Here is a 24,419-nt window from a genome sequence, read left to right on the forward strand (position 1 = left end):
GAGATCGGGATTATCTCTTGCGCTCGGCTAAAAACCGGTTTTTGCGCCGCAGATCAAAAATCGGTTTGCTGAGTTCGAGATTAACCACGCTCGAGCGCAAAAGTTGGCCGACCGGCAATTATCGCAGGGAAAAACCTGCGGTCTAAAAATCGGTTTGCTGAGTTCCAGTCTAGGCTAAAAATTAATCTCGGTGGATTCCTGAGTTCAAGCGTAGATCAACTCGGGTTTAAAAGATAATCTCGGTGGATTGCTGAGATCAGGATCAGGCTAAAATGTGATAATCTCGGGAGCAAAAATGATGATTTTAGACTCCAACTTAGACCTGCTAGGAGGCAGGTTTAAGTTCGGGATTAAGCTATTAACTTGCTATTGTTTCGATTTTATCAAAAACCAGTGTCAAATTGGGGTTCGTCTTTGAATTCTGAACAATTTCATTACCCATAAAGTCATATATTTGAAATGTTTTTCTACTGATTTTTAAAATATTATAACATAAGAGAGTGAAAATGAAAATACCTTCAAACAACAAGAAAATTCTTTACCTCTCACGAGAAGGGGGTCCGAGGGGCCTCCCCCGGAAAATTTTAGAAAAATACCCTCAATTTGGTATGATTTCAAGCAATTTCTACTAGAAAATCTACATCCTAATAATGAAGTTCCTTTATGTTCAGTGGGCTTATTATTATTCAATTTTTCATAGAAAATAATATATCATAGGCCTATGATATTTCAGTTCATATAACAAATAGAATGGAAATATAATTTTATTAGTCATTCAATTGTTTCAAAAAATAGTTTCAAAGTTATAGTCTTCAAACCTATGATTTTCATGATTTTTACTAAAGTGCAAAAAAATATATTGGTGGAGGGATATATCCATGTTCCCAGATATTACTGGAGATTTGTATATCCTCCTGTCCCCGGAGTAAACTACTCTTTAATCATAGCATAACTGGGAAATTTTGTGGGTACCATACTAAAAAAAAGGTGCTGGAGCATTGGTTAAGGGAACTACGTTTCAATCACATGAACTGATTTACATACATGATCTATTCATATTCATGCATGAAACTGAATGAACAATTATCAATACATTTTATATTGAACTTTCAATTGTTAAAGATGGTAAAAACAAAACTGACTTACTTCAAAAAGATCTTTCTGAAGTATTCGCTATACGCAGTTCCATAGAGTAAAGATACTGTTTGAAAGTTACCTATTTATTTGTCTCTGGCAGTACGCACTAGCCCATTCACTGTGTAGCCCATAATTCTATCATCATTCTCTCAACACTTATATTGAATGTTTTTTGGTTAAAACAATGTCTGAAAATATATTAAATTGGAAGCCAATTCCTTTGACTCAATTTCTATCAGTGGTCGATTACCTTCTAAGAATCTGGGCTACGATAGTATCGATTAATTAGTATTGATTAAATGGATATAATTGGTTTGAACATAATATGGAACTGTACCTACATCATTAATGAAGGAGAACTGTATTAAATACGTTGTAATTGTAAGAGAGTGTGAGATGATGATATCTACGTGAGGTTGAGTGTTGCTAATTGGAGGCAGCTGCGTTCGCTTGCATCATCACGGGATGCAGAAATAGTCTGCATTGCATAATTGAACTATTAAGTTGAGTCCAGACCGTGATGAGCGACACTTCGTTTGCGTGATCCTTGCTGTGGAAGTGATGTTGTGAGTGGATGTAGTGAATAATGTATTATCTTTAATACTTGGATTATAAGGAACCAATACCTCAATAATTCGGCCAGTGCGGTGTCCGAATTTAAAATTAAAGAGAAGTGCTGATTGCTCTCAAATTTTTTGCTGCTCCACAGAGAGACTGGCGATTTATGTGAGTACTTCAGCATCATGTCGCATTGTACATAGTGTTGCGGCGATAGTTATTATTTCTTAGCAATAAAAAAATATTACATTAAATTCCTAGCTGGACAATACGCTAGTAAAAAAATAAATTTTTGAAATAAATGAAAATGAGTTCCAAATGAACACCAAAAAGGTGAGGAGTTGTTCATGTGTTCACTGTATAACGACATTTGAAATAGTTTAGAAGATTATCTAATCGCAGATGATCATTATGATGACGGTCAAGAAAGGATCGAGACTGAAAAAGAGAGAAAATGGGAGTAAGAGGGGGAAAGAGAGAGAGAGATTGAGATTGATAGATTTTTTCTTCTTCCAGAGAGAGAGAGATAGATAGATATTATTTTTCAATTGTTCCTAGGTTTGTCGCCTATGGTAATATGGTAACATGGTTACAATAATAATTACAGTTTTACAAATTATCTTAAAGAGAGAGAGAGAGAGAGAGAGAGAGAGAGAGAGAGAGTGAGTGAGGGAAGAAGAAGAAAAAACAAGAAAGAAACGAATGATGGGAGAGTGAGTGAGTGTGAGTGAGGGAGTGCAAAAGCAATATGCAAAGACAGTGTGTAAGAGCCAAAGTAGCATTCGAGATGGCTGTTGCCAACATTGCGACAATAATTCCCCGTGGATTCCTCCAGTTGCGCCTCGGTCTGACTAAACTTGAGCGTCGGTCTGGCTAAACCCGCAGATCAAAGTTGCTCTCGACCAAGAGATGACCGACGGCTAAACTCGATCTCAGCAAACCGATTTTTTAGACGAGACCAAAGTTGCGCTAGACCAACGTTGCGCCGGGGTTAGCCAGACCTGATCTCAGCAATCGCCCCTTAGTGCTTCAATTTGGAAATGAATAAGACTTTTGCTAACTATGGATTTGAGACAAGTTGGGAGAAGGATGAGGAGCCGGTTGTTTTCGAAGATTTGAACTTTTGGTTGAAAGTGCACCTTTTTGACATAGCTGGTGGCGTCCTCCTCGGTGACGGGCTCGGCCGAGATGCCTCCCCGCCGCTGCACGGGTCGCTGCGCCTGGGAGGGCAGAGGGGACAGGTCCTCCGTGTCCTCGGGTGACTGCAACAGCTGCTGCTTCGCATCGTGTGCTTGCTCCTGAAACATAAAACACCATTCATATGAGTATATTCACACTTGAACATGTTATACCTTTGAAAATTGAAAAGCAAGAGGATACTAGTTACTTATTTGAAAATGATTATAAATAGTTGTATTTTTTGTTGGTGGTGTTCCCTAAAGCTGCGTACAGAATTGAGCACCACAAGTACGCGCATTTCACTTTTCATCAGCTGATGCTACGCTTATTATACCTGCACCTTTCTTCTTCACAAATACAGATATAATCAGCTGATGAAAAGTGAAATGTGCGTGTTCGTAGTGCTCAAGTCTGTAAGCAGTTTTACGGGAAGGTTCCGTTTTACCTGTATATTTCAATCATACTTCTCTTTTCAATAAAATATGAGTTACAGTACTTGTTATCTCAAGTAAATAACAAAAACTAATTGAGCGAACAATGTACTTATTCTAAGAATAAAGAAAAAAGAATAAAGGATAAAAAATAGAGAATAAAGAATGAAGAATAGGACATGAATAAGAATTAAATGACTAGATTTATTTTTCCATGATACTTTTCTTCCAATCTTTCAGACCGAAGCAATAACCTACACACTATAAAAATAGCCGCCTACACACTTCAAGACCAGACCTCAGACTTAGACCGTCTCAAATCTGGTTTTGCAGTGTGTTGGGCTGTCTTTAGACCGATTAATGATTTTTAGACGGTCTGCCAGCTTTGACCAAAGACCACATACGGTCTTTGATTCCAAGATCATTATTTCGGTCGGGTCTTGTAGTGTGTAGCGCTGTCTTTAGACGGCAGACGGTCTTCAGTAGCTCGTTGTAGAAAACTTAAATTGCGGAAAATTGAAGATAGAGAAATTGTGATTTCAGATTCAGCGCCCTCAATTGATAAAATACTTCGCAAATACTCAAAAATAATTAAAATTGAGGAATTTATTCGATTGGATATAATAATCATTAGATCACTATAAGGTTAGCAGATTTCTTGTTTCACTACAAGTAAAGAAATAATCAATATTATGCCTTTACAAGTTATCATTTTTTTCATTAATTTCATATGAATATTCTAGCCAATTTAAATAGTGAACTATTGTAATTTGTTGATTAGTAATATTGTAATTCTGAATTTAAAATTGAATATTTTTTCATTAAAATATTATTACTAAGAAAAAGAAAATTACTTTCTAGAATACAATTATTCTGGAATACAATTATTATCTTTGAAAAATTCATAATTATTCCCATCATCATCTTTGTTCAGGTACTCTATTTTTGCCTCAATAGGAATAATTCTCATCTTCACGGTGAGAGAATATTGAAAACAACAATATTAGCTGCCTTTAATATCGTTCAAGCTTGTCTTCAACAACTTGACCGTCCAATTACGAAGGCAAGGAAGCGGGAAGTATTTGATAAGCTGGTTTATTGATTGGGGGCGCTCAACGGAAATTGACAATAAAACGAGAAACCTGAGCAAGAAGATTTTGAGCGCTAATCTATCAATAATCTGTTGGAAGGACAGAGGCAGTAGCCTCTTCAGTGGTGCACATGATTGATCGCTCAAACTATTATTTTCAGACAGCTTTGAGAAGAGTTTTGCCATAGAAAAAAGACAGACACATTCCCTCTTTCTCTCTCTTCTCTTTTCAATCTCCCACTCATTTTTCTCCAACTCCAGCAGATGCTGACGCATGCACATTAAGTCAAGTGAAAATCTTTCATCGAAGAGAACTTCTAAAGCTATTCAATTTTTTCCGAGGATGATGCTCATATCCTAAAGGTGCATTTTCGTTTCTGCGTAAATTTCCGCAGTCGACGACGACAAGCATTGTTGACATTCATATTGTCCAAATTTTTTTCAAGTGTGCTAAAACAGCTGATCAAATAACTTTTTATTATTTCTGCTTATTATTCAAGAATTAAAACATTCTAATAATATGAACAATATCGGGGACCAAGCTTCGCTCTGGATTACAAAAGCATAAAAAATTCATTACGAAAGAATAAATTATAATAACATTCATACAGAAATGTTCTATCTAATCACAGTAAATTGAGATTAATTCCCAGAGGAATGCAAAAATTTCCCTCACAAAGGCCCAGTTGCACAAAAGCCGGTTAAATTTTAATCCTGATTAACTTCACGTGAACAAAATCAGAGAAGACCATTTCAAAAAGATGGATCTACTGGAATTAATCAGGATTGAAAATAACCCGGCTTTTTTACAACCGGCACTAAGTACCTGATCGAATGATTACAAAAGTTCAACAGCTGGGTCATAATTTTGATACAGTCCCACACACATGAACTCGCTCACTCACTTCCATCACCAACAGACGACGAAATATAATTATTATCAGCTGTTTTTCCAAGGATGAATGAAAATTATCCTTTTAATGTCCTTCAGCAGGTTTTCCCAGGGATGAGACCTAGTGCAATCGAATCTTTATATTATAAACCTACTATGTTCTGAATTTCGTGAGAATCGTTAGAGCTGTTTTCGAGATCCGGTGAAATACAAAACATCCAAACATCTAAACATATAAACATAAGTTGCTCGTTCAATAGTATAGGATGTTTCCATTTAAAAGTACAAATAGTATAAACTCAACCTCCCCCATCAAAAAATGATTGAACATAATCTTTTAGGTTATTTAGACAAATTGAAATCTACGCAATATGAGATCCTCACCCTGTCGTTGGCGACGACGGCATTTACGCACACGTAAACCCAGCTTTACGCTTGCGTGTAGGATGGCAGATGCATGGTTGTGTTCTGGGTTCTGGATTATCGGGGAGTGATTTTGACAGAGTTGTATGAGTCACTCTCCCCAGAGATCATCACTCTTATCAATAATTGAGAACGATTAACCGCTCTATCTTACCTGATTAACCGCTACTTCCCATAAACACTTATGAAGATGTATTGAAGGGAATAATGAAAATAAATAATAAATACCATTTTTAGGGTAAACAATTATTAGCAATGCGAATTAATATTGTATTTGTTATTGATTCAAAATTGGTCATTATTGAACAAAAATAATATGGCATTTAAAAAGGCTAAATGTTACTAAAAGCTAAATGCTTTACTAAAGGCTAAATGCTTCTATTAATTTAAATAATGAGTAAGTATTAGCGTGGAGGCTTCATTCAGTAAGAACAAGTGAAAAGTTCTCTAGTACAGATGAAAGCTTGGAGAGAGAACTTGCAGGTCTATAGTTGGAAAGCATTGAACTCTATGAAACTGCAAGAATAGCAAAGTAGGCCGACCAAACGTGGATGAAACAACTTTTTTATAAACCGATGAGCAACCATTATACCAAATTCGTATATCGGCACGTCACATCAATTGGAAATAGCAGTCTATTTATTCCGTGTGTTGAGTACGGTAGCCAATCGTTTTGGATTTGGTTAGCATCTACTTTTTACTTGTCTAGCATGAGTCACTGATACTCTAAACTGTACTGGCAAGACATCTACCATAAATGTAGTTATGGTTTAAATAAATTTTTGTTTCAGAGAATTTCATACCAGGGAAATCATAACATCGGACCCTAGAATGAATACCTCGGAAATAAAGTCGAACTGTGTTACTTAATTTTTAATTATAAGAAAATGCTGTTTTGAAGTTCAATTACCGAATCAAGAACAATATTTGAGTTTCTTTGAGAGAAGATATTTAACACATTACAAGAGAACACACAAACAGTAATTTACTACAGAAGTTCTATAATTGTACAATTTATGCTCCATGTGCAGCATGCTTTCATTCTCCACTTGTATTTCAGGCCACTGATGTTACCTTCCAACTCAGCACATCTTTTCCTCATTTTAGGCTACAATCATTGGCAAACGGTAATGTTACATTTACACCTACTCAAAGTAGATGATGATTTAATCACATCTTAAAATGAAAGTGTAATTGACCAGTTTTCTATTAGTGCTAGGTATGATGAAAGTGTTTGAATTCTTTCAAAATTTCCATCAATTTTTAAAATAAAATACAGACTTTGATTTGTGCCAACGCGATCAAAAGCCCACCTGAATTATTCCTAGAAATCCAACAGTCTAATTGATACATGTATTTCTTGATGTCTGCTGTTACAACTCTTTAACCAGACAAATTGAAATCAAAGTGGAATATCATAAATTGATAGGTTTTACTGCATAATCCAATTTCAAAGATAATTTCCTCTTGTAGAAAAGAAGGATAAGGGGAAGGCGTAGAACAATGATAATGATAATTTTAAGAAGAGTGCTGAAGTCAAATTTTTGGAGTGTGAGTAAAATTAGAATGAGTGAGAAATTGCTCAAGAAGGAGGGAAATGCGCAGCATTGCAACATCAATCATGCAGAGTCTTGCATCGTTTGCGGCGGCAATAAACACTTGGATCGTAATGATTAATGAAGTTAGACTGTCAGCTGCACATGACGAGCACCGGAGCACCTATTCACTCTTCACTCTTCAGCCGCTCACTGAGGACACTGAGCACTGAACAAATTGAAATCTCAACTTGGAAGTTAGTCACTTCAGTGATTGACAAGGCAGCATTGAGAAATAATCCGTGGATTACTCAATAGAAATCCATTCATCATTCATGATAGAACTATAAACAGCCTATGATATACTATAAACAGCCTAACTAGTAAACAGACTGGAATAGAAGCACAATATAGTTGAATTTATTATATATTTTACTGCATTACTGAATTTTCAAGACGAGATACTTTTGTTTGTTGGATTGGTATGCCTGTAGGCCTACATGACATTTTTATTCTAATTCAAATACTGTATAATAAAGACGGGAATGAGAGAACAGACTACGGATCTCCGATTGACCACCGCCAATATGTTTCTCCCAAATAATTCTCATCTAAATCAGGTGATACAACAATTCCAGCACAGAATTCAACTAATAAAACCCACTTCATTCATTTTACAGAATAGATCTCTTTCTTTGCAGGAAAGACCCTCTAGACGAATTACCGTGAAAACTCACCTCTTTCAGCAACAATTATCTAACGAACCTCTATTTAGTACTTGTCGAGGGGGTTGTTTTATAAAATTCGTAAAAAGTCCTTAGTACTGTATATGAAAGAGTTTACGTATACTAGTACAATAAATCAAATAGAACACCGTACTATCCACGACTAGTGTTATGGAGACTTATATCAAGGTATTTTCAATTTTATTCGAACATGTATGTTTATGGAACATTCTTCAGGGGTGTTAAAAGAACGATAGATTATTAAAGTGTTGTGCAGTTATCTCCATCAAGAAAAGGGGTTCTATTGAGTTCAAGAAGGGATAGAAAAAAGCCAAGATTTTTTATATTTTCCATCTAAACGATCCATCAAAACGACGTAATTCTCATATAATGTTTTTCTGCAATGTCGTCATTGCTGCACTAAAACAGAAACATTTAACGCGCGCGACCAGAGAAGAATTGAATGTTCAGTCGGCCGTACTGTGAGCGAGGGCACAATAGACAGGGACAGAGACATTTCGTCTGCCTTGTCACAGACAACAATATTGCTTCCTTGACACTGATGTTGCTCACTCTCTCTCTCTCTCTCTCTCTACACGCATGTTACCGACAACTGTACAATATTGTCGACAAGCTATATTAGAGGCCGAAGTATACCATATACCTGTATGGAGGCCTACATTTTCCAACTTGTTTGCGAACACACTTGACAAGTTACAGAACACGAGTACTGCAGTACTGCTGCACTTGACACAAAACAGTCGTCGCTAGAGAGAAAAAATACATGTCTCCAAACAACAACCGATAAAAGAAGAAATTGGGACAAAAGTGTGGAGAAAACCTCGTAAACAGGAAAGTTGTCCGAGTGAAAAGGGAAATAAATGTTGCCTAAGAACGAGGGAGAAAGATTGTTGGTGAAGAGGGAAGAAAACCTCGTAAAGGTGGAGTGTTTCCGTTTCACTTTGCACTGAGTAGGTCTCTCACATTCAATCGGGTCTCATATAGGATCCTCGCCCACCACTCTCCAGCTTCAGTAGATACGAATCTTGATGAATATTTGAAGAGGAAGAAAGATGGAATATGAGTGAATATGACTATGAGAGTGGAAAGAGACTGCACTACGTTCATATCTGGAGAGCCAAGATCAGAGAGAATTTGAGTACTGTACTTTACTCACAGATGTGAATCAAATCTTGGTCGAAACTGACCATTCGTTTTCATTTTATATTCTGAATAGACAGCACGTTTCAATGAACTTTTCTATTGGAAAGGAAACAACATTCATGCAGATGTAGCATTCAAATACTGAATGAAAAATACTCATCAGAAAAGCGACAGATGTCCGTGAAACTCCATCCATGATAAACTATAAACTTGTAAAAAGTACCTTTCAACAACAACGTATTCTGTCCATATTACAAGTATGAAAACGTGAATAAACCTGTTTTTCGACCATATTTTAAATAACCAAATTTATTTTCCCCCTATCGCTATGCTTCTGGATAGTATAGGGTGCTGGTGTACTCGTATATCCTACCAAGTGAAGGAATCTGGTGTTACTAACATACTTATTCTAACATTTACTGATGAATGCTATTTATTATAAATAGTAGTAGAGAAAAACAATAGATTTCTTACGTAAATCTGTCCAAATAAATTTGGTTATTTAAAATATGGTCGAAAAACAGGTTTAATCACGTTTTCATACTTGTAATATGGACAGAATACGTTGTTGTTGAAAGGTACTTTTTACAAGTTTATAGTTATATAAAAATAGGTTATTCTGCTATTCCACACATATTCTAATTCATAGTACAAAATTATATTCAACTAAAAGAACCTCATTCTGCTACTTTGTGAATGATTTGTGAATTTAGATAAGATTATAATCAAATAAGAGTTTTGAACAGGAATTTCGTAGTTCAAACATGGAGAAATAGAATAACTACAACAAAAATCTCTTTTCTATAGTAGAGTGTTCTATAGTAGGATTAACTTCAACTGTCAGCATTAATTAGATGGGAATCATTCATGTTAGGTACTTATCAGAAATGCTGATAATTCGTGAATCCCATTTTAGTATTTTTGATTACTTGAAGCCAGCATGAAAAGTTTTAAATCGAGTTGGTTTCAATCTGTGAGTAACTGGCTTTACCAATGGTGATCAGAAGTCTACAAAATTGTCATGTTCGATTAAAGTTTGCTAGAGTAGCTAGTCTTTTTCACTGCAAGGTTTCCCAGTAAAGTTGTATGAGACAATTTTCCCAAAGGATAGTACATTATTCATGTGGCTGCTGAGTGACTCATGGAAAACATAGAAGAAACAAGGAAAGAGAGTACTGCACAAGAATAGTGGAAAAGGATGGAAAAGCCTTTTCGCAGACATGTGTGTTGAAGGAGCGAGAGAGTGTGTGTGTGTGTGAGAGAGAGAGAAAGGAATGAGAGATGTCTAGATACTGGACATTGACGAGATGTAGCCTGAATCAATTGAAAACAATATAGTACGATACAGTAATAAGTTTCTCTATAACTCGATAATCTGATGATGGATTATGTTTTCCGATGTAATTTGTTTAATGATAATGAAATTTTAGGATTTTTACTTAATTTAAAGAAAGAATACATTCTTAATAGTCTATTATTCTTAAGTTTTATCTATAAAGTTATTATTTTTACTTTCCGTGCCCTACTACCATAGGTAAGGAAAGTATTGCTTTCCAAAAAAATTAAGGTACCCTAATTTCAAGTTTTCTATACGTTTCAAGGTCCCCTGAGTCCAAAAACATGATTTTTGGGTGTTGGTGTGTGTGTGTGTGTGTGTGTGTGTGTGTGTGTGTGTGTGTGTGTGTGTGTGTGTGTGTGTGTGTGTGTGTGTGTGTGTGTGTGTGTGTGTGTCTGTGAACACGATAACTCCATTCCTAATCAACCGATTGACTTGAAATTTTAAACTTAAGGTCCTTATACCATGAGGATCTGACAATAAGAAATTCAATAAAATTGAATTCAAAATGGCGGATAATTACTAAAAACCATTTAATTACTAAAAAGCATATAAGGTACCCCACCGAAACCCTGTTCAATGAATTCAAAGTTAACAATATCGGCCAACTCTAAATTAAAGCCTTGATCATGTACATTTTTAAACACAAATCAACTCTGTTTACGGGCATCCCTCACACTTATCACACCCGTTTTGCTTCAAATACCGGTACCGTTGTCCCCCGTTTAATAAAGACAATTACTTCCACATCACCTCATTATAAAATCAATATACTTTTTTCCAAATTACCTGAAACTATAAAAAAACCCAGTAAATAAAAGAATTGGTCACTATAAAAAAATTGTTGATGAGTGGATTTCGAGCATCAGTTGTAACGAACTGGAAGATTGTTATTTCTACGTGTGTGTGTGTGTGCGTGTGTGTGTGTGTGTGTGTGTGTGTGTGTTGTGTGTGTGTGTGTGTTGTGTGTGTGTGTGTGTGTGTGTGTGGTGTGTGTGTGGTGTGTGTGTGTGTGTGGTGTGTGTGTGTGTGTGTGTGTGTGTGTGTGTGTGTGTGTGTGTGTGTGTGTGTGTGTGTGTGTGTGTGTGTGTGTGTGTGTGTGTGTGTGTGTGTGTGTATGTCTGTGAACACGATGACTCCATTCCTAATCAACCGATTGACTTGAAATTTTAAACTTAAGGTCCTTATACCATGAGGATCTGACAATAAGGAATTCAATAAAATTGAATTCAAAATGGCGGATAATTACTAAAAAACCATTTTTTTCACGGTTTTCTCGAAAACGGCTCTAACGATTTTCTTCAAATTCATACCATGGATAGCTATTTATAAGTCCTATCAACTGACATGAGTCTCATTTCTGAGAAAATTGCAGGAGCTCCGTGATATACTTGAGAAAAATGGCGGATAATTACTAAAAAAACCATGTTTTTCACGATTTTCTCAAAATAACTTGACCGATTTTATCATGTTCATACTCTGTATAGTTATTTATCAGCTCTATTAACTGGCATGAGTCTCCTTTCTGGGAAACTAATGGGGGGTCCACCACATCCTTGATAAATGGACTTTGTAACCTCCTTCTCATGAATGAGGTAGGCAGGTAGAGCAGTTCATAAAAAGAATACATAGTCGAGATATTTCATCTGTAGAACAGCTGTTTTGACGACTTTAAAAAAATAACGACTAAAAAAAAAATCATCGAATTTCACAATTTACACAAAGGAAAAAGTACTCTGAAAACAATTATATATACACATATACAAAAGTCTGATCGTAGTTTCAAAATATATGAGCAAGGAAAGTTGTGTGAGTGTACCACACCAGATTTTTTCAAATACAAACCAATTCTGAAAAACTAATTGATTGGGATGGAAAACTGATATGAACAGAGAACATTTTTTGAAGGTAAGGGGACCAAAATGTTACCACATATTTTTTCTAATTGCAATTCAATTGTATTAAGCTTATGCGGCATTAAACCATCGAATAAGAACACATTTTGTTAGAAAATGATGATTGAAGGAGATCTCATAATAGATAAAACATTGCTGAAGATCAAGGCCAACTTGAATAAAAGATTGGCAGGGAGACAGAGCTATTATCGTGTTAATGTGACAGTATTGTTCATCCAACAGATGTACTGCATTAAACAGTTTCAATAATTCAATAGGACAATCGCCTAAGAGCTGGTGCTGTTAATCAGTGAAAGTCCCTTGTTCGGGACTCGTTTATTATGTATCTGCACTTTTGACATTTCAACACTCAACTAATTAGCGGACAAAATCAATAACGATTGTACGAGAGCAGAACAATAATTAATTGTGCACTCAATCAAAATGACGAATCATTTGCCAAATGTAATGGAATTAACGTCCCGCTCTCATAAGTAAACTGGGATTATCAATAGCACGTAATTACTGGAACAGAGTATGAGTGTGATCAACATGGTACATGCAGAGAAAATTGAGCTCCACTTCCATTTTTTGTAGAGATATCCCTCAACAATAAAATTTATTCATTATTAGAGTAGTCATTTCTATAGCCCCAATGAATCTCCTAAGCTTTAATAGAAGTTTATCAAATATTTGCCTTACCTAGCAAGGAAATGCTCATGTTATACATTTTATTATAAAGCAGATACATAATAGTTATTTGTTGAGGTATCACCGAGCCTTCGGGATTGGTTTATATAAATATTGAAATCTTAAATCAGAGTACACTATATATATCTTGTGATGTACCCAATGATTGTACAGACCCTGAATTATGAATTAAGAATATTTATAGACCGTTAAGCGAACAAAACAAATTCCATCACTGAGAAAGAATCACAATCTTATCTAAGGCAGATAAACGACAGTTATCTGACCTATAAATGCTGCAACTAGTAAATCAGTAATAGTATATCTTACAGAAATGTATTAACAAAAGCCACATGTATTCATGATGTTTACTATTTTGACTGGTAATTCAAATATTCGGAGGTTAGAATTGAACCGATACATAACCCTAAATAAACCAAAGCTAACTTGTGTCAACAACTAGCCAATTGAGAAGGCAGTTTGCTTAATAATTGTTTGCAACAGCTATATGATATTAATTTTTCATCTTTCCATATCATAATTTATATGCCGAATGGGCTCAAATATTTATTTATGAGCTGTCATAAAGCTATTTTCATTATACAGTTTTAACATAGTTTGTTTATTGGTTTATTGGTTTGTAGTGATTTGGGATAGACAATCTAGCACATCGAAAACAATATAAACAAAAGAAATATATTTATTATTATTACAAGCATGTGTGTTGTTATATGTCTATATACTTCTACTTTATTTTATAAAATTACGTCTATGTTCTGCAAATTATTGGCTATTTTGAAGTTCACAAAATTAGCGCCAGCACAAGTTCTTTTGAATTGTTAAGCCAATAATTGTTTATCTCGTTATTTAACAAATGTATATTGTAGTAGATGAAATTATATTATTTATTTTATGTTTTAATGAAACCTAATGATAATTTAGAACAACTTATAATACGGAATTTTACTCATTTAAAAGCTTCAAAGTTGGATCTATTTCCACCACTCATTTGGCACATTGATTACGTCACAGGATCTAACCAATCCCGAATTAGTATGTAAATTTAGAGAGTAATAACATAGAGAAACAATAGCGTAAGTAGATATCCCATGGTATAGGGCGTTTATGTCGCAACTTTTACTGTTATCCCAAGCCGATAGTTCACGTAGTTCTTTCCTATGCAGCTGTGTGACGCTGGTAGTCTCTCAAATTGTGCCGTTCCTACACTCTCACCCCAACAAAACAGTAAAAATTGACAATAATCGACAGTAATCGGCTTGAGATAACAGTAAAAGTTGCGACATAAATTCCCTATACCATGGGATATATACTTACGCTATCGTTTCTCTATGGTAATAATTTTGGAGAAGAAACTCTGGTGGAAATTAGAAGAAGAGGACTCGAGGCCATTTTCGACAAATTACCAGTGGGATACAGACCTGGTCCACACACTTAATTTTTAAAAGCTTTAATTCCTGTTTTAATGTAATTTAATCTTTGTTCTTTCTGTTTTCAACTCATTAACTTGAAATTTCGCTAACGAATTCTTGATCTACCGAAGATGGTTAGGTTAGGTAAAAGTTGTTCTAAAGTTCCTATTGTAATCTGTGATACTAATTTTTGCGAATTCATTTCTATTAGAAACCCTAAAATTCTAATAGTGAGGTCTGTTCGACGATTTCGCCATGCGTGAAGGATCTAGCTGGCACGAAATATTCTACGGCCGAATATATTTCGAATACCAAAACGGAAAGAAAAGTCTACGTAAGTTGTTCAAACATATAAAAGGGGATCCCCGCTATTCTACGAAAATTATACAGCGTATAAATTCGTCAATTTGGGAAAAGGTCATGACTATAGATTTAAGGGTACCAAATTATTATAAATGATTTTTATTTCAATAAGTCAAATTTAATATTCACGCTGTACTTATCCGAAAGGTCTATTTCCTTAGGCAAACCCTCACCCTGAAATATTTTTATCTATTCATTTACTCTATTTTCAAATTATAACTTTGTATCAGCCTACTTGGCCTATTTAGTTTTTGTATGTCTTATGACCCTTTCCAAGGGCTATACCTATCTCATTCAAGCAATTTAAAATTTATCACTTTTTCATACAGTACCTATTATTTGAAGACTCAATCTTATTATCATTTAATATTCACTCCTTATCAGTTCGTAATTATATTTTGTTTAATCTGTTCATCTATCAATTCAACTTTTTGCTATTTGGGTATTTCTTCAACAATATATTATTATTATCTATTCATCTCTCTGAATTTATTTCATTACATCTCCAAGTTCGTTCTTTCTCAACTGACACATATCGATCGTGCAAGACACGACCTGCTTTGCAGTAGTCAGATATTGTTGAGTATCATAAATATTATTAGAACATTATTTCTTCTGGTGGTGGATGGTAGTCGACATTCATATCAAATAATAAAACATTTTATTGGAGATATCCTCCCGAACCAAGTAAGGTCGACTGCCGTCAACCTACCGCATTGAGGTGTATTGGATCCAGCATTAACAACCAGTTAATGCCACAAGGAGAGGTAATTGATCACATAGACAGCATCAAAATTAAACTCGGTACTCGACGAATTTACTATTTTGGTTTGGCACTTTGCACTCTTACAACAACCTATAGTATTTGTCAGAGACCTGGTTCGCATGGATTTGCCATTTTGTTTGTTGTCTTGTGTGGTCTAATATCTCTTCCAACTGTAAAACAGGTATTAGAATCTAAGTATAATGGTTATTATTTGGAGAGTGTACTCACTCAGAAGTTTAAATCTCTGCTTGGTCATAGCGACAGCATTGATTATAATAGGCAGATTCAAACTGAACTGCATTTTATTACCGAATTGGATTCAATTTTAATTACCACATCCTCACCTACCGCATTATTGGAAGTTTACAGTTCCTACTTTGGCTACCTTTGTAGACCGCCAACCTATCAATTCAACAAATCACTTTATCAAATCAATCTCGTCTATATACCGTTCACTCTGCCTAGATCCTATAAATTCAGTGCCATCTATGCCTTCGCAAGTCGGATAAAAATCAACCTAACCTATAATTACGAAGTACAGTTTCATAACTTCAAAGTTTACCATTATTCATTTAGTGCATGTTCATGCCCCTCCACAGAGCAGTACGTGACAATCTTCTATTTCTTCTTTCATTCATCTTTTCCTTGGACGTCCTCGATCTCTCTTGTCATCTGGGTTGTAGTTTAGTTCAGCACCAATTGAGCTTTATTATCAGATCAATATCATCTGTGGAGTATCAATGTGGAGGGCTTTGTAAACTTCGTGAAGTATGTCAACATCTTCTAGAGAAATAGGACCAATCTTAGAGAATTAGAGAAATAGAGGAAGCTTGTATTCTCTGGGATTTCTTCAAGACAGAGGTAATCTCCCTCAACAGAATCAACTCACTTACTCGCACTGGCATCAAATAGTTTATTTTCAGTATTATTTATTGTTTGTACGAAAGATTGTGATAGGTATCTCAATGGTAAGGTAACCAGATTATTCGTTTGGGCGAAACCGTGAAACCATAGAACTAGATTATAATACTGTAGCCTGCCTCCAAATTCCGGGCACTTCACATTGTTTCGCCGCATTATGTTGCAGCAGAAAGGAAGCAGAAAGCAGATTGAAAACTTTCGAGTCTATTCACTGAGGCACATACTAAGGAGATTTGCAAGTTTAGAATACAAATACTTGGGAGCCGAGACTAAGGCTGACTTAGTCTCAGATGAAATATTAGAGAAGGTAAGTCGGAAATAAAGCTGGAAAGGATAAGCCACTCCTCCACAGTTCTTTCGCGAAGTTGCATCACTACCATACAACCCAACAAACTTCACAGATAAGAAGCAATCCAACTCACTTATAACGAAATTAAAGTTGATGCCTTAATACTCTTCCCAATCATAGAGGAGATTTTTTTTCTATTTTCTTAATTTTTGAGTGAAACATTTGACTTTTTCTCGCGTTCAGTACTTGCTATAAGAGGCTCAATTAATAATTTAAAAAGCGTGGATGCTTGTTTAAAAAATTGTATCATGGATTTCAACACAGTTTATATCAGTAAGTAGTGTAATGAATATGATATTTATTGTGATATTTGATGTATATCCAATGTATTTTCCAGCTATAATTCTGCAAAGAAGATAAATAAATATTCGAGTATCGGAAGATGGAATATAAGCCTATGAAGATGGAATATATGGGCAGAGATAAAGATGAAAGACATTATAAATTCATAAATATTAAGAAGATTATGAAACTAATTGAGTATTGACAGTATATAATAAAGTCTTGTAGATCTAACCAAAATTATGAAGATAATATTAACATATTCAAGTTATCGTTGCTAGTATTCCAAAGGAATGGAGTATGAGGCATTAGGCTGCTTTAATATCCTGTAGTCAATAATCACCACTGTCTATACTACCGATGTAATGGAATGATCAAAATTCTCATTATAATATCTATACTATATGATTGCGTTTATATAATGAAAATATGCCAACATCAAAAGTATAATCTATAACATTTATGAAAGTTACTGCCAAATTGTTAGTAAATGTTTCAATATAATAAATGTGTCATTCTTGTGAATTGAAATGGAAAACTGCAATTAATTTATGGAATAATGGTTGGAAAAGTAAGGTAATAGGATTTCCTACAGCTAATGAGAAGGGTCTAATAATAGCTGAAGAGCTGAGCTGCTCGTTCAAGCCTTCATTGTCCAGAGTCTGAAGTTTCTTGCAACTTCCTAATTGACATCAGCAACAACGAAAAGCACTTGAAAAATCTTCAATTTGCAGATCACCAAGCTCTGATCGACTTCACAAACAATTAATGGAAAGGCTCAGCAGTGAAACTGTGAAACGTTTTCCAAGTCCTTGTTGTTTTTCCTCAATTGCTCAGCTTCGTATGTTTGGTGTTGAAGTTTATAAATGGAATTTATTTCTGTCTTTCAATGAAGAATCACAGAAGATGACATTACTTGTCTACAACAAATGTATATAAAAGAGTGATTTTTTTCACTAAAAGTTATTTACACTTATGATTATTCTTCAAAATAATTGCCTTGAAGGTTGAGGCACTTGTCATACCAGAGGACTACCAAAAACCTCTTCACAAAATGCTGCCGCCATTTGATGAGTTCATGTGAGATATGAAGTTGTTTTGGAAGCTCTGCTTGGTTACTAGTGACCAAGTCAAGTTTGTATGGTGGGTGATCGAAATTAACCCATTGATTTGATGGAGAAGCCATTTGGTTGCATCAGCACCATGAGGCCAAGTTATCATCGATCACGTCGATTCCAGAAATCATTTCAAGTGTCTTTAATTTTTCGATACCATTCACGCACAAAATCATCACTCATAATGTCTCCTGAGTGACTTTTAATCATTCTTTGTTTTGCTGAGATTAATACTGAACTATCACATTTTTCTTGAAAAAGCAAGTAATGCTATGCAACTATAGTCCATACAAAATTACTTCAGACTTCAAGGAATATGCGACGCAGAGAAATGGAAGGAGATCAGCCAATTACAGTGATTCATAGAGTCATAGGTAGAAGCGCAGTTACCAATTTGTCAGTCTTCTGACTGCTTTCAGACAGGAAACTTCGCAACTTGTGTAGCATGAACACATGAACAATCACTAGAAATTGGAGAACGCTGGCCGCTTCAAAACAGCAACATCGCGCCTCTGTATCCCTCCCGATGTATGCTTTCTCTGCTGCGCATGTCCATCCCAAGAAAGGAGTAATTTTGTACAGAGTATAGCAATTGGCGGTAGGCTCGAGTGAGGCGGCCATGTTTCTGGGTGGGTTTTGGCCGCGATGCCACACGTAAACGTCACACCTCCAAGTGGGCACCTGCTTTTTGTATATCTCGCGAGGTATGACACGCGAGCTACTACCCATTGGCACTGCCAAGTCGGTAGGTGAGTATCACAAAGGAGTTTAGCCTGCATTGCAGTGTAACCACCCCAATTGACTGTGCACCTCGGTCGGAGCACTGCGCAGTTCCGGCGGGGAACTGGGGGAACTGGTCCTGGTTGGGGCCCGGACGTATCCTCTAACTTGAATACAGGCCTCTTCTATACGTCTCGAAGGGGGGTGCTTGCACGTCCACCACACAGGCGCCCAAAAGAGAACGCGAGCGATTTGGAAAGAAGCACCAGTGAGAGGGATTTTTCGACAGCTATGATGCTACTTCCAGAGATGGAGATAGTGCTACCCAAGTCACACAGCCTGGGTTGAACCACGCGCTGAAAAGCACATAGTGCCTAATTTTGCATGCCTGCTACTTCCAGAGACGGGGATACCCTGATTCCCATAATCTGGTCTCTCACTGGTTAACCCTGAAACTCTACCGGACAGTCTTTATTGTGCCCAGCTACTCCTAGAAATGGAGAATTCAGGTGACTCGGTCGAACCATGAACCTCCCATAGTCTGGGACCTTCACCCAGCCAGGGCTACTTCCAGGGACGGAGTCACACAGTCATCACGTGTGCTATGGTTCCCCCTGGTTGTAAGTTTTTCACTTCACCATGAGAACCAGCAACCTTGGCTGGGGGATCCAGTACTTCCTGTGACGGGGCGAGGAACGAACTCCAAAGTAGCTCTGAAGAGAGCTCCCTAGGACCTCAAGCTCCAGCCTGATCCCTCGGGGACCATGTTTTCTGGGTCTATAACTCGACATCAATTGAGGATCTCGCTGCACCAATTACAGGGAGTTTGGTGGAGATGATATTCATAAGCTGTTCAGCTCTGTGAAAATCACCCCCATCCGCGTTTCTGTGTCTCAAGATATGTGATCAAAGGTTGAAAAAATGACCCTCGTGACAAAGGATGGATTTCAACAAGATTTGTTATTGATATACCCTACCATATAGTATTTTTCCATTTGTGTGTGATTCAAATTTAAATTTGAATTTCACAATTTTATTTTTTTGGAATGTCATGAAGAATGGCTGAAATCGACTTATGACCATAAAGATTATGATTGATATTGAAATGTGTTGAGAATTTATACATCAGGTTGTTTGATCATTTATCATCGACGCTCACAAAAGACTTCAAAACTTCTCATTTTAAAACTGCTCTTTTCCATCACCCGACAAAGCTTCCAACTATCTTGACTCCCTCTTGAAACATAAATTGAAATCCAGCCTGGAATCAACTGTGGAATTGAATACTGCAGAATACTGTGCAATGACAGTTTTGACACGCAGTTCTATGTTGGTTACTGCGACTCACATCGTTCGTCCTTTCACGCTCTGTGTGAGGTAGAAACTAGCCCAATGGTGTTTCAAGAGCTAATTGCGCTAATATATTAGAATTTCAGTGAGCGGGGGAAGCGAACATGTTGGAGAGACGACTACGCTGAAGTACCATTGCCGGAAAGGGGAGAAGGAAGGTAGAACAAGGATGTCGCTTGCGCCTCATCGTGCCTCAACTCTTTACGCTCTACAAGAGAATGAACAGAGATAGCACATACATTGCGGGGTTGCGGAGTAGTTTAAAGGGTAGGTGCATAAGCCGGATCTTCACTTTATATAATTATTATAGATATAGTTAACGACTGCAAGAGATAGGACTGTGGAACAGAATAGTGGTGAAACTATGATAGCGCCAGGAGTGTCTCAAACACAATAGTAGGTACTACATTAACTTTTTGAAAGTGATTTGAAAAAATGTTAAAACAACAGAACTGAATCCTTATCATTCTACCTTCGTTTAGAGAGGCTTTTGTTTGAGCCGAATGGAAATCTATTTATAAAAAGATGAATGTCTGTTTGTGTGTTTGCTTGTATGTTTGTTAGTTCCCTGTAGACTTGAAAACTACTTGACATAACGGCATGAAACTTGGGAATATGTTGTGTGAATATTATGGGGATGGTTTCTGAACAGAAATTTTAATAGGGGGGCTAATAATAATTATTTATCAATCCATTTTACAGACATATGTTTTCGAAATTTCTGGCCGAGCGGCTACTGTAGAACGAAAAGATGATCATAATTCAAGATCATATTGTGATAATATGATTTAGCATCCAAAGTTACCAGCTGTAATAAACATATCACCCTGTGATAAATTATTGTGTACTGGTATTAAACCGGTAGTTTGGAGTTGAAGTGTAGTTGATTGGTACCAGCTGTTGATAATGGTTCCTTAGAAGACCTATACAAATAATTATCACTCCCCTATCATTGAGAAACTAGAAAATGTTGAAAAAAATTATTCACCTAATGAAAGAGAGTATAGTATTTATTGTATAGTATTCATATTGCATTCATTAATTACTGAAGAATGAAAGAATAGTTTACAATTTTTTGAATTCAGCGAAGCTTATATTCATCCTAAAATGGAAAGAATATGGAATTCTGTGTGATTCATCGTACATCGCATATTTCCTGGACCATATATCGACAATCTACAGCTATGGGAACATTGAATATTTTTCTTTGAAACACTGATATAACCTTTTTTTTTTAATTGAAAACTTTACTGATAGATATTACTACCAATTAATTGAGAAGAATGTTTTCGGAATAATTAATGCTGCATGACTAAGCACATAGGAAGTCCGTATTGAGATGTAAATGAACATGTTGATTGTCAGATAAATTTCATGATTCACCAAATAAAGTCAAGTGTAACATGAGATACATTGGCGGTACAAAGTTCGCTGGGTAAGCTAGTTGTAAATTAAGCTTTATCATTAATAGACAACGCTGAAAAAGACAGGCTCAATCACCAGGAATACTATAAATCTATGAGGGACCAGTAAGCCATTAATTTTGAATAGTTTAATTACTTCCATTATGGACACTGGATACGTTATGAACAATCAATACGTATGAAATTCATTATCTACCGTACAGAATAAAAAATTTTTGATTGCAGTGACCCCGACTACTGTATTATGAATAACCATTCGAATCAAATATAAGGAATTACTCGCATCTCTCATCAACTCGTAATTTTTATTCACAAAATATTAACAAAAAAATATATATTAAGTTATATTTAATAAACTCACAGCTAGTACTAAAGTTTGTCTTTTTATGGCCGTGCTACAAATAAATGTAGGTATATGTTTGACATTTTGTTTCTGTAATCTTGTTGTCTATTAAGAAAGTTTTCAATGTGATTTTTGATGGCAATAAATTTGAATTTGAAAAAAGAATTATCAAGAAACTCCTAACCAAAGAAAACCTTTGTGCTCTATTCTAATCGGAGTGTATGAGACTCCATATACAGCTGATAGAAGGCACAAACCGAACTAGCCAAGCATACAACGATGGAACAAACACATGGTAAGCTCGCGCTCTCAATCAACGCAAAATCAATTCGATCAGCTAATTGATGAAATTGTTTTAAGCTTTCCAATGATTACAACATATGTTAGAATATCATGTGTCAATTATCTCCGTTCCATATGGAGTTCACCTTACCATAAGCTTAGTTAATAGGATCCTTTGAAATCCTTAGAGGCAAAATATCTCAAAATCCGTTCTTAGTGCGCATCTAGCATGTTTGAAGAATATTTGTGCAAAGTTTTAAGTCTGTTGGCCATTTAGTTTGAGCTGTAGTGTGATTTTACATCAAAATTTTCGAAAAGTGCCCTCTCCTGAACCCCCCTGTGCTCCTCATTGGAATTTTTCTGCATAGATCTGATTTTTTTCATACCTGAACGAAAAAGTTCCTCATGACTTTGCTCTTTGCTGTGCAATGAACGGTTAAAAAGTGAAAATTTTGGGGGGCCCAGCTTCCTCAGGGGGGGGGCAGATTTCTGAAAATCCTTTTGTAGTGGATGTTTTGAGGCTACAATAAACAATTGTGCGAAATTTAAAGTTTTAGGCTTAGTAGATTGGGCTGTGGTGTGATTTCAGTTTGTCGGGGCTTAGCCTTTTAGATATAGGTAGAAGAAGAAGAAGAAGAAGAAAAAGAAGAAGAAGAAAAAGAAGAAGAAGAAGAAGAAGAGTAAGAAGAATAAGAAGAAGCAGAAGAAGAAGAAGAAGAAGAAGAAAAAGAAGAAGAAGAAGAAGAAGAAAAAGAAGAAGATAGATTATTCTTTTGCTTTGGCCTGTGATCTGTATAAATGTCCTGTAACAACTAAAGGTGCGTCCACACATGTCGAACCGAACCTCAAACCGCGCAACAAACCGTGCATTCCTCCGAACATCTTGCCTTTCAACAAACATGAGCATATGTTTCATAATGTTAAAAATCAGCTGTTAATCATCCGCCGTACCGCACTCCGAGCCATTCGCCGTGCCGCTTGCCTCTGTTCTAACTGCTCGCCTCACCTCACTCCGAACGCTGAACTTTTCAGCCAATCAGAGCCCTCGATTACAATTCGCCGTGCAGCTCGCTCCACAATATTTTGGCTATCCATCACAAGTGGAAAACATGCCAACATGAATACAGAAGTATGGGCAATTTTTTATTTGATTAAATTCATGTTTTGAAGAATTCATTGTTACGAATGATAAATTGATAGGAGATTATAAATATTTTCTAATTCAAATGAAATAACTTCTGAAAAAATTAATGATTGGATAAATACCAATATTGAATTATTGTTGACCAAGAACTCAGTACATCGACAATTATTTATTCAACTAATTCTGTATTGATAAAATTATAATCATTTTCTCTATTGATAATCAATTTCATCAACTAATCATCAACTAACTGAGAAAAGTACTTCAATTTCCATGAATTTATTAATAGAATTATATAAATCTAAAGTGTATGTCATATCTAAATTCACAAAGAGTTCGATTCTTGTTGGCAAGATAGATGTTATTCAATGCAGAAATCATTGTTATTTTACTAAAAGATAGGATAAAATGAATAGTTCTCTTTCAGGTGGAGTTTTGTCAACCCACAAAACTCATTTTTCATTTGGAGAAATAATATCAAAAAGGTGCATAGGACCTTACATTTTTTGTTCAGCTTGCCAAAATACCCCGAGGGGCCCCTCATTTCAATATAAAAATTTTCGACTGACTGTACAGTGAGTCAATCATTCTATTAAGGCTTGAATAATTTTGAAATTTTAATTAAATAAAAATGGTAGAGAATAATTATCATGTAGATATCAACACCTTTATTTAAAGACATATTAACTGCATGCGTTTTCATATTGCCGATACAGCATTGATAAAACTGTAGACGTTTATTTAGCAGTCTCAAAAAACTGTTCTAGCTGAAAAATTAATAATACCTGCCACGTGTAGGCTTATACATTGCATCAGGAAAACGAAGTTCAAAACTATGGTTTTCCTAAACATATGTTTTTGAAATAATTTCTTTG

The 24,419-nt window shown here is 35.8% G+C and overlaps 1 protein-coding gene across 2 annotated transcripts in view; it reads right to left on the minus strand.

Moving 5' to 3' along the window:
* LOC111060021 (cAMP-dependent protein kinase type I regulatory subunit) overlaps positions 1 to 24,419 on the minus strand; it is a 243,383-nt gene that overhangs the window by 30,444 nt on the left and 188,520 nt on the right. For both annotated transcript variants that reach the window (XM_039428199.1, XM_039428200.1), the window contains exon 2: positions 2,835 to 2,993. In XM_039428199.1, coding sequence (XP_039284133.1) covers positions 2,835 to 2,993 — 159 coding nt within the window. The remainder of the gene's footprint in view (positions 1 to 2,834; positions 2,994 to 24,419) is intronic.

This window comes from Nilaparvata lugens, chromosome 5 (assembly GCF_014356525.2).
Source record: "Nilaparvata lugens isolate BPH chromosome 5, ASM1435652v1, whole genome shotgun sequence".
NCBI classification, from domain to species: Eukaryota; Metazoa; Arthropoda; class Insecta; order Hemiptera; family Delphacidae; genus Nilaparvata; species Nilaparvata lugens.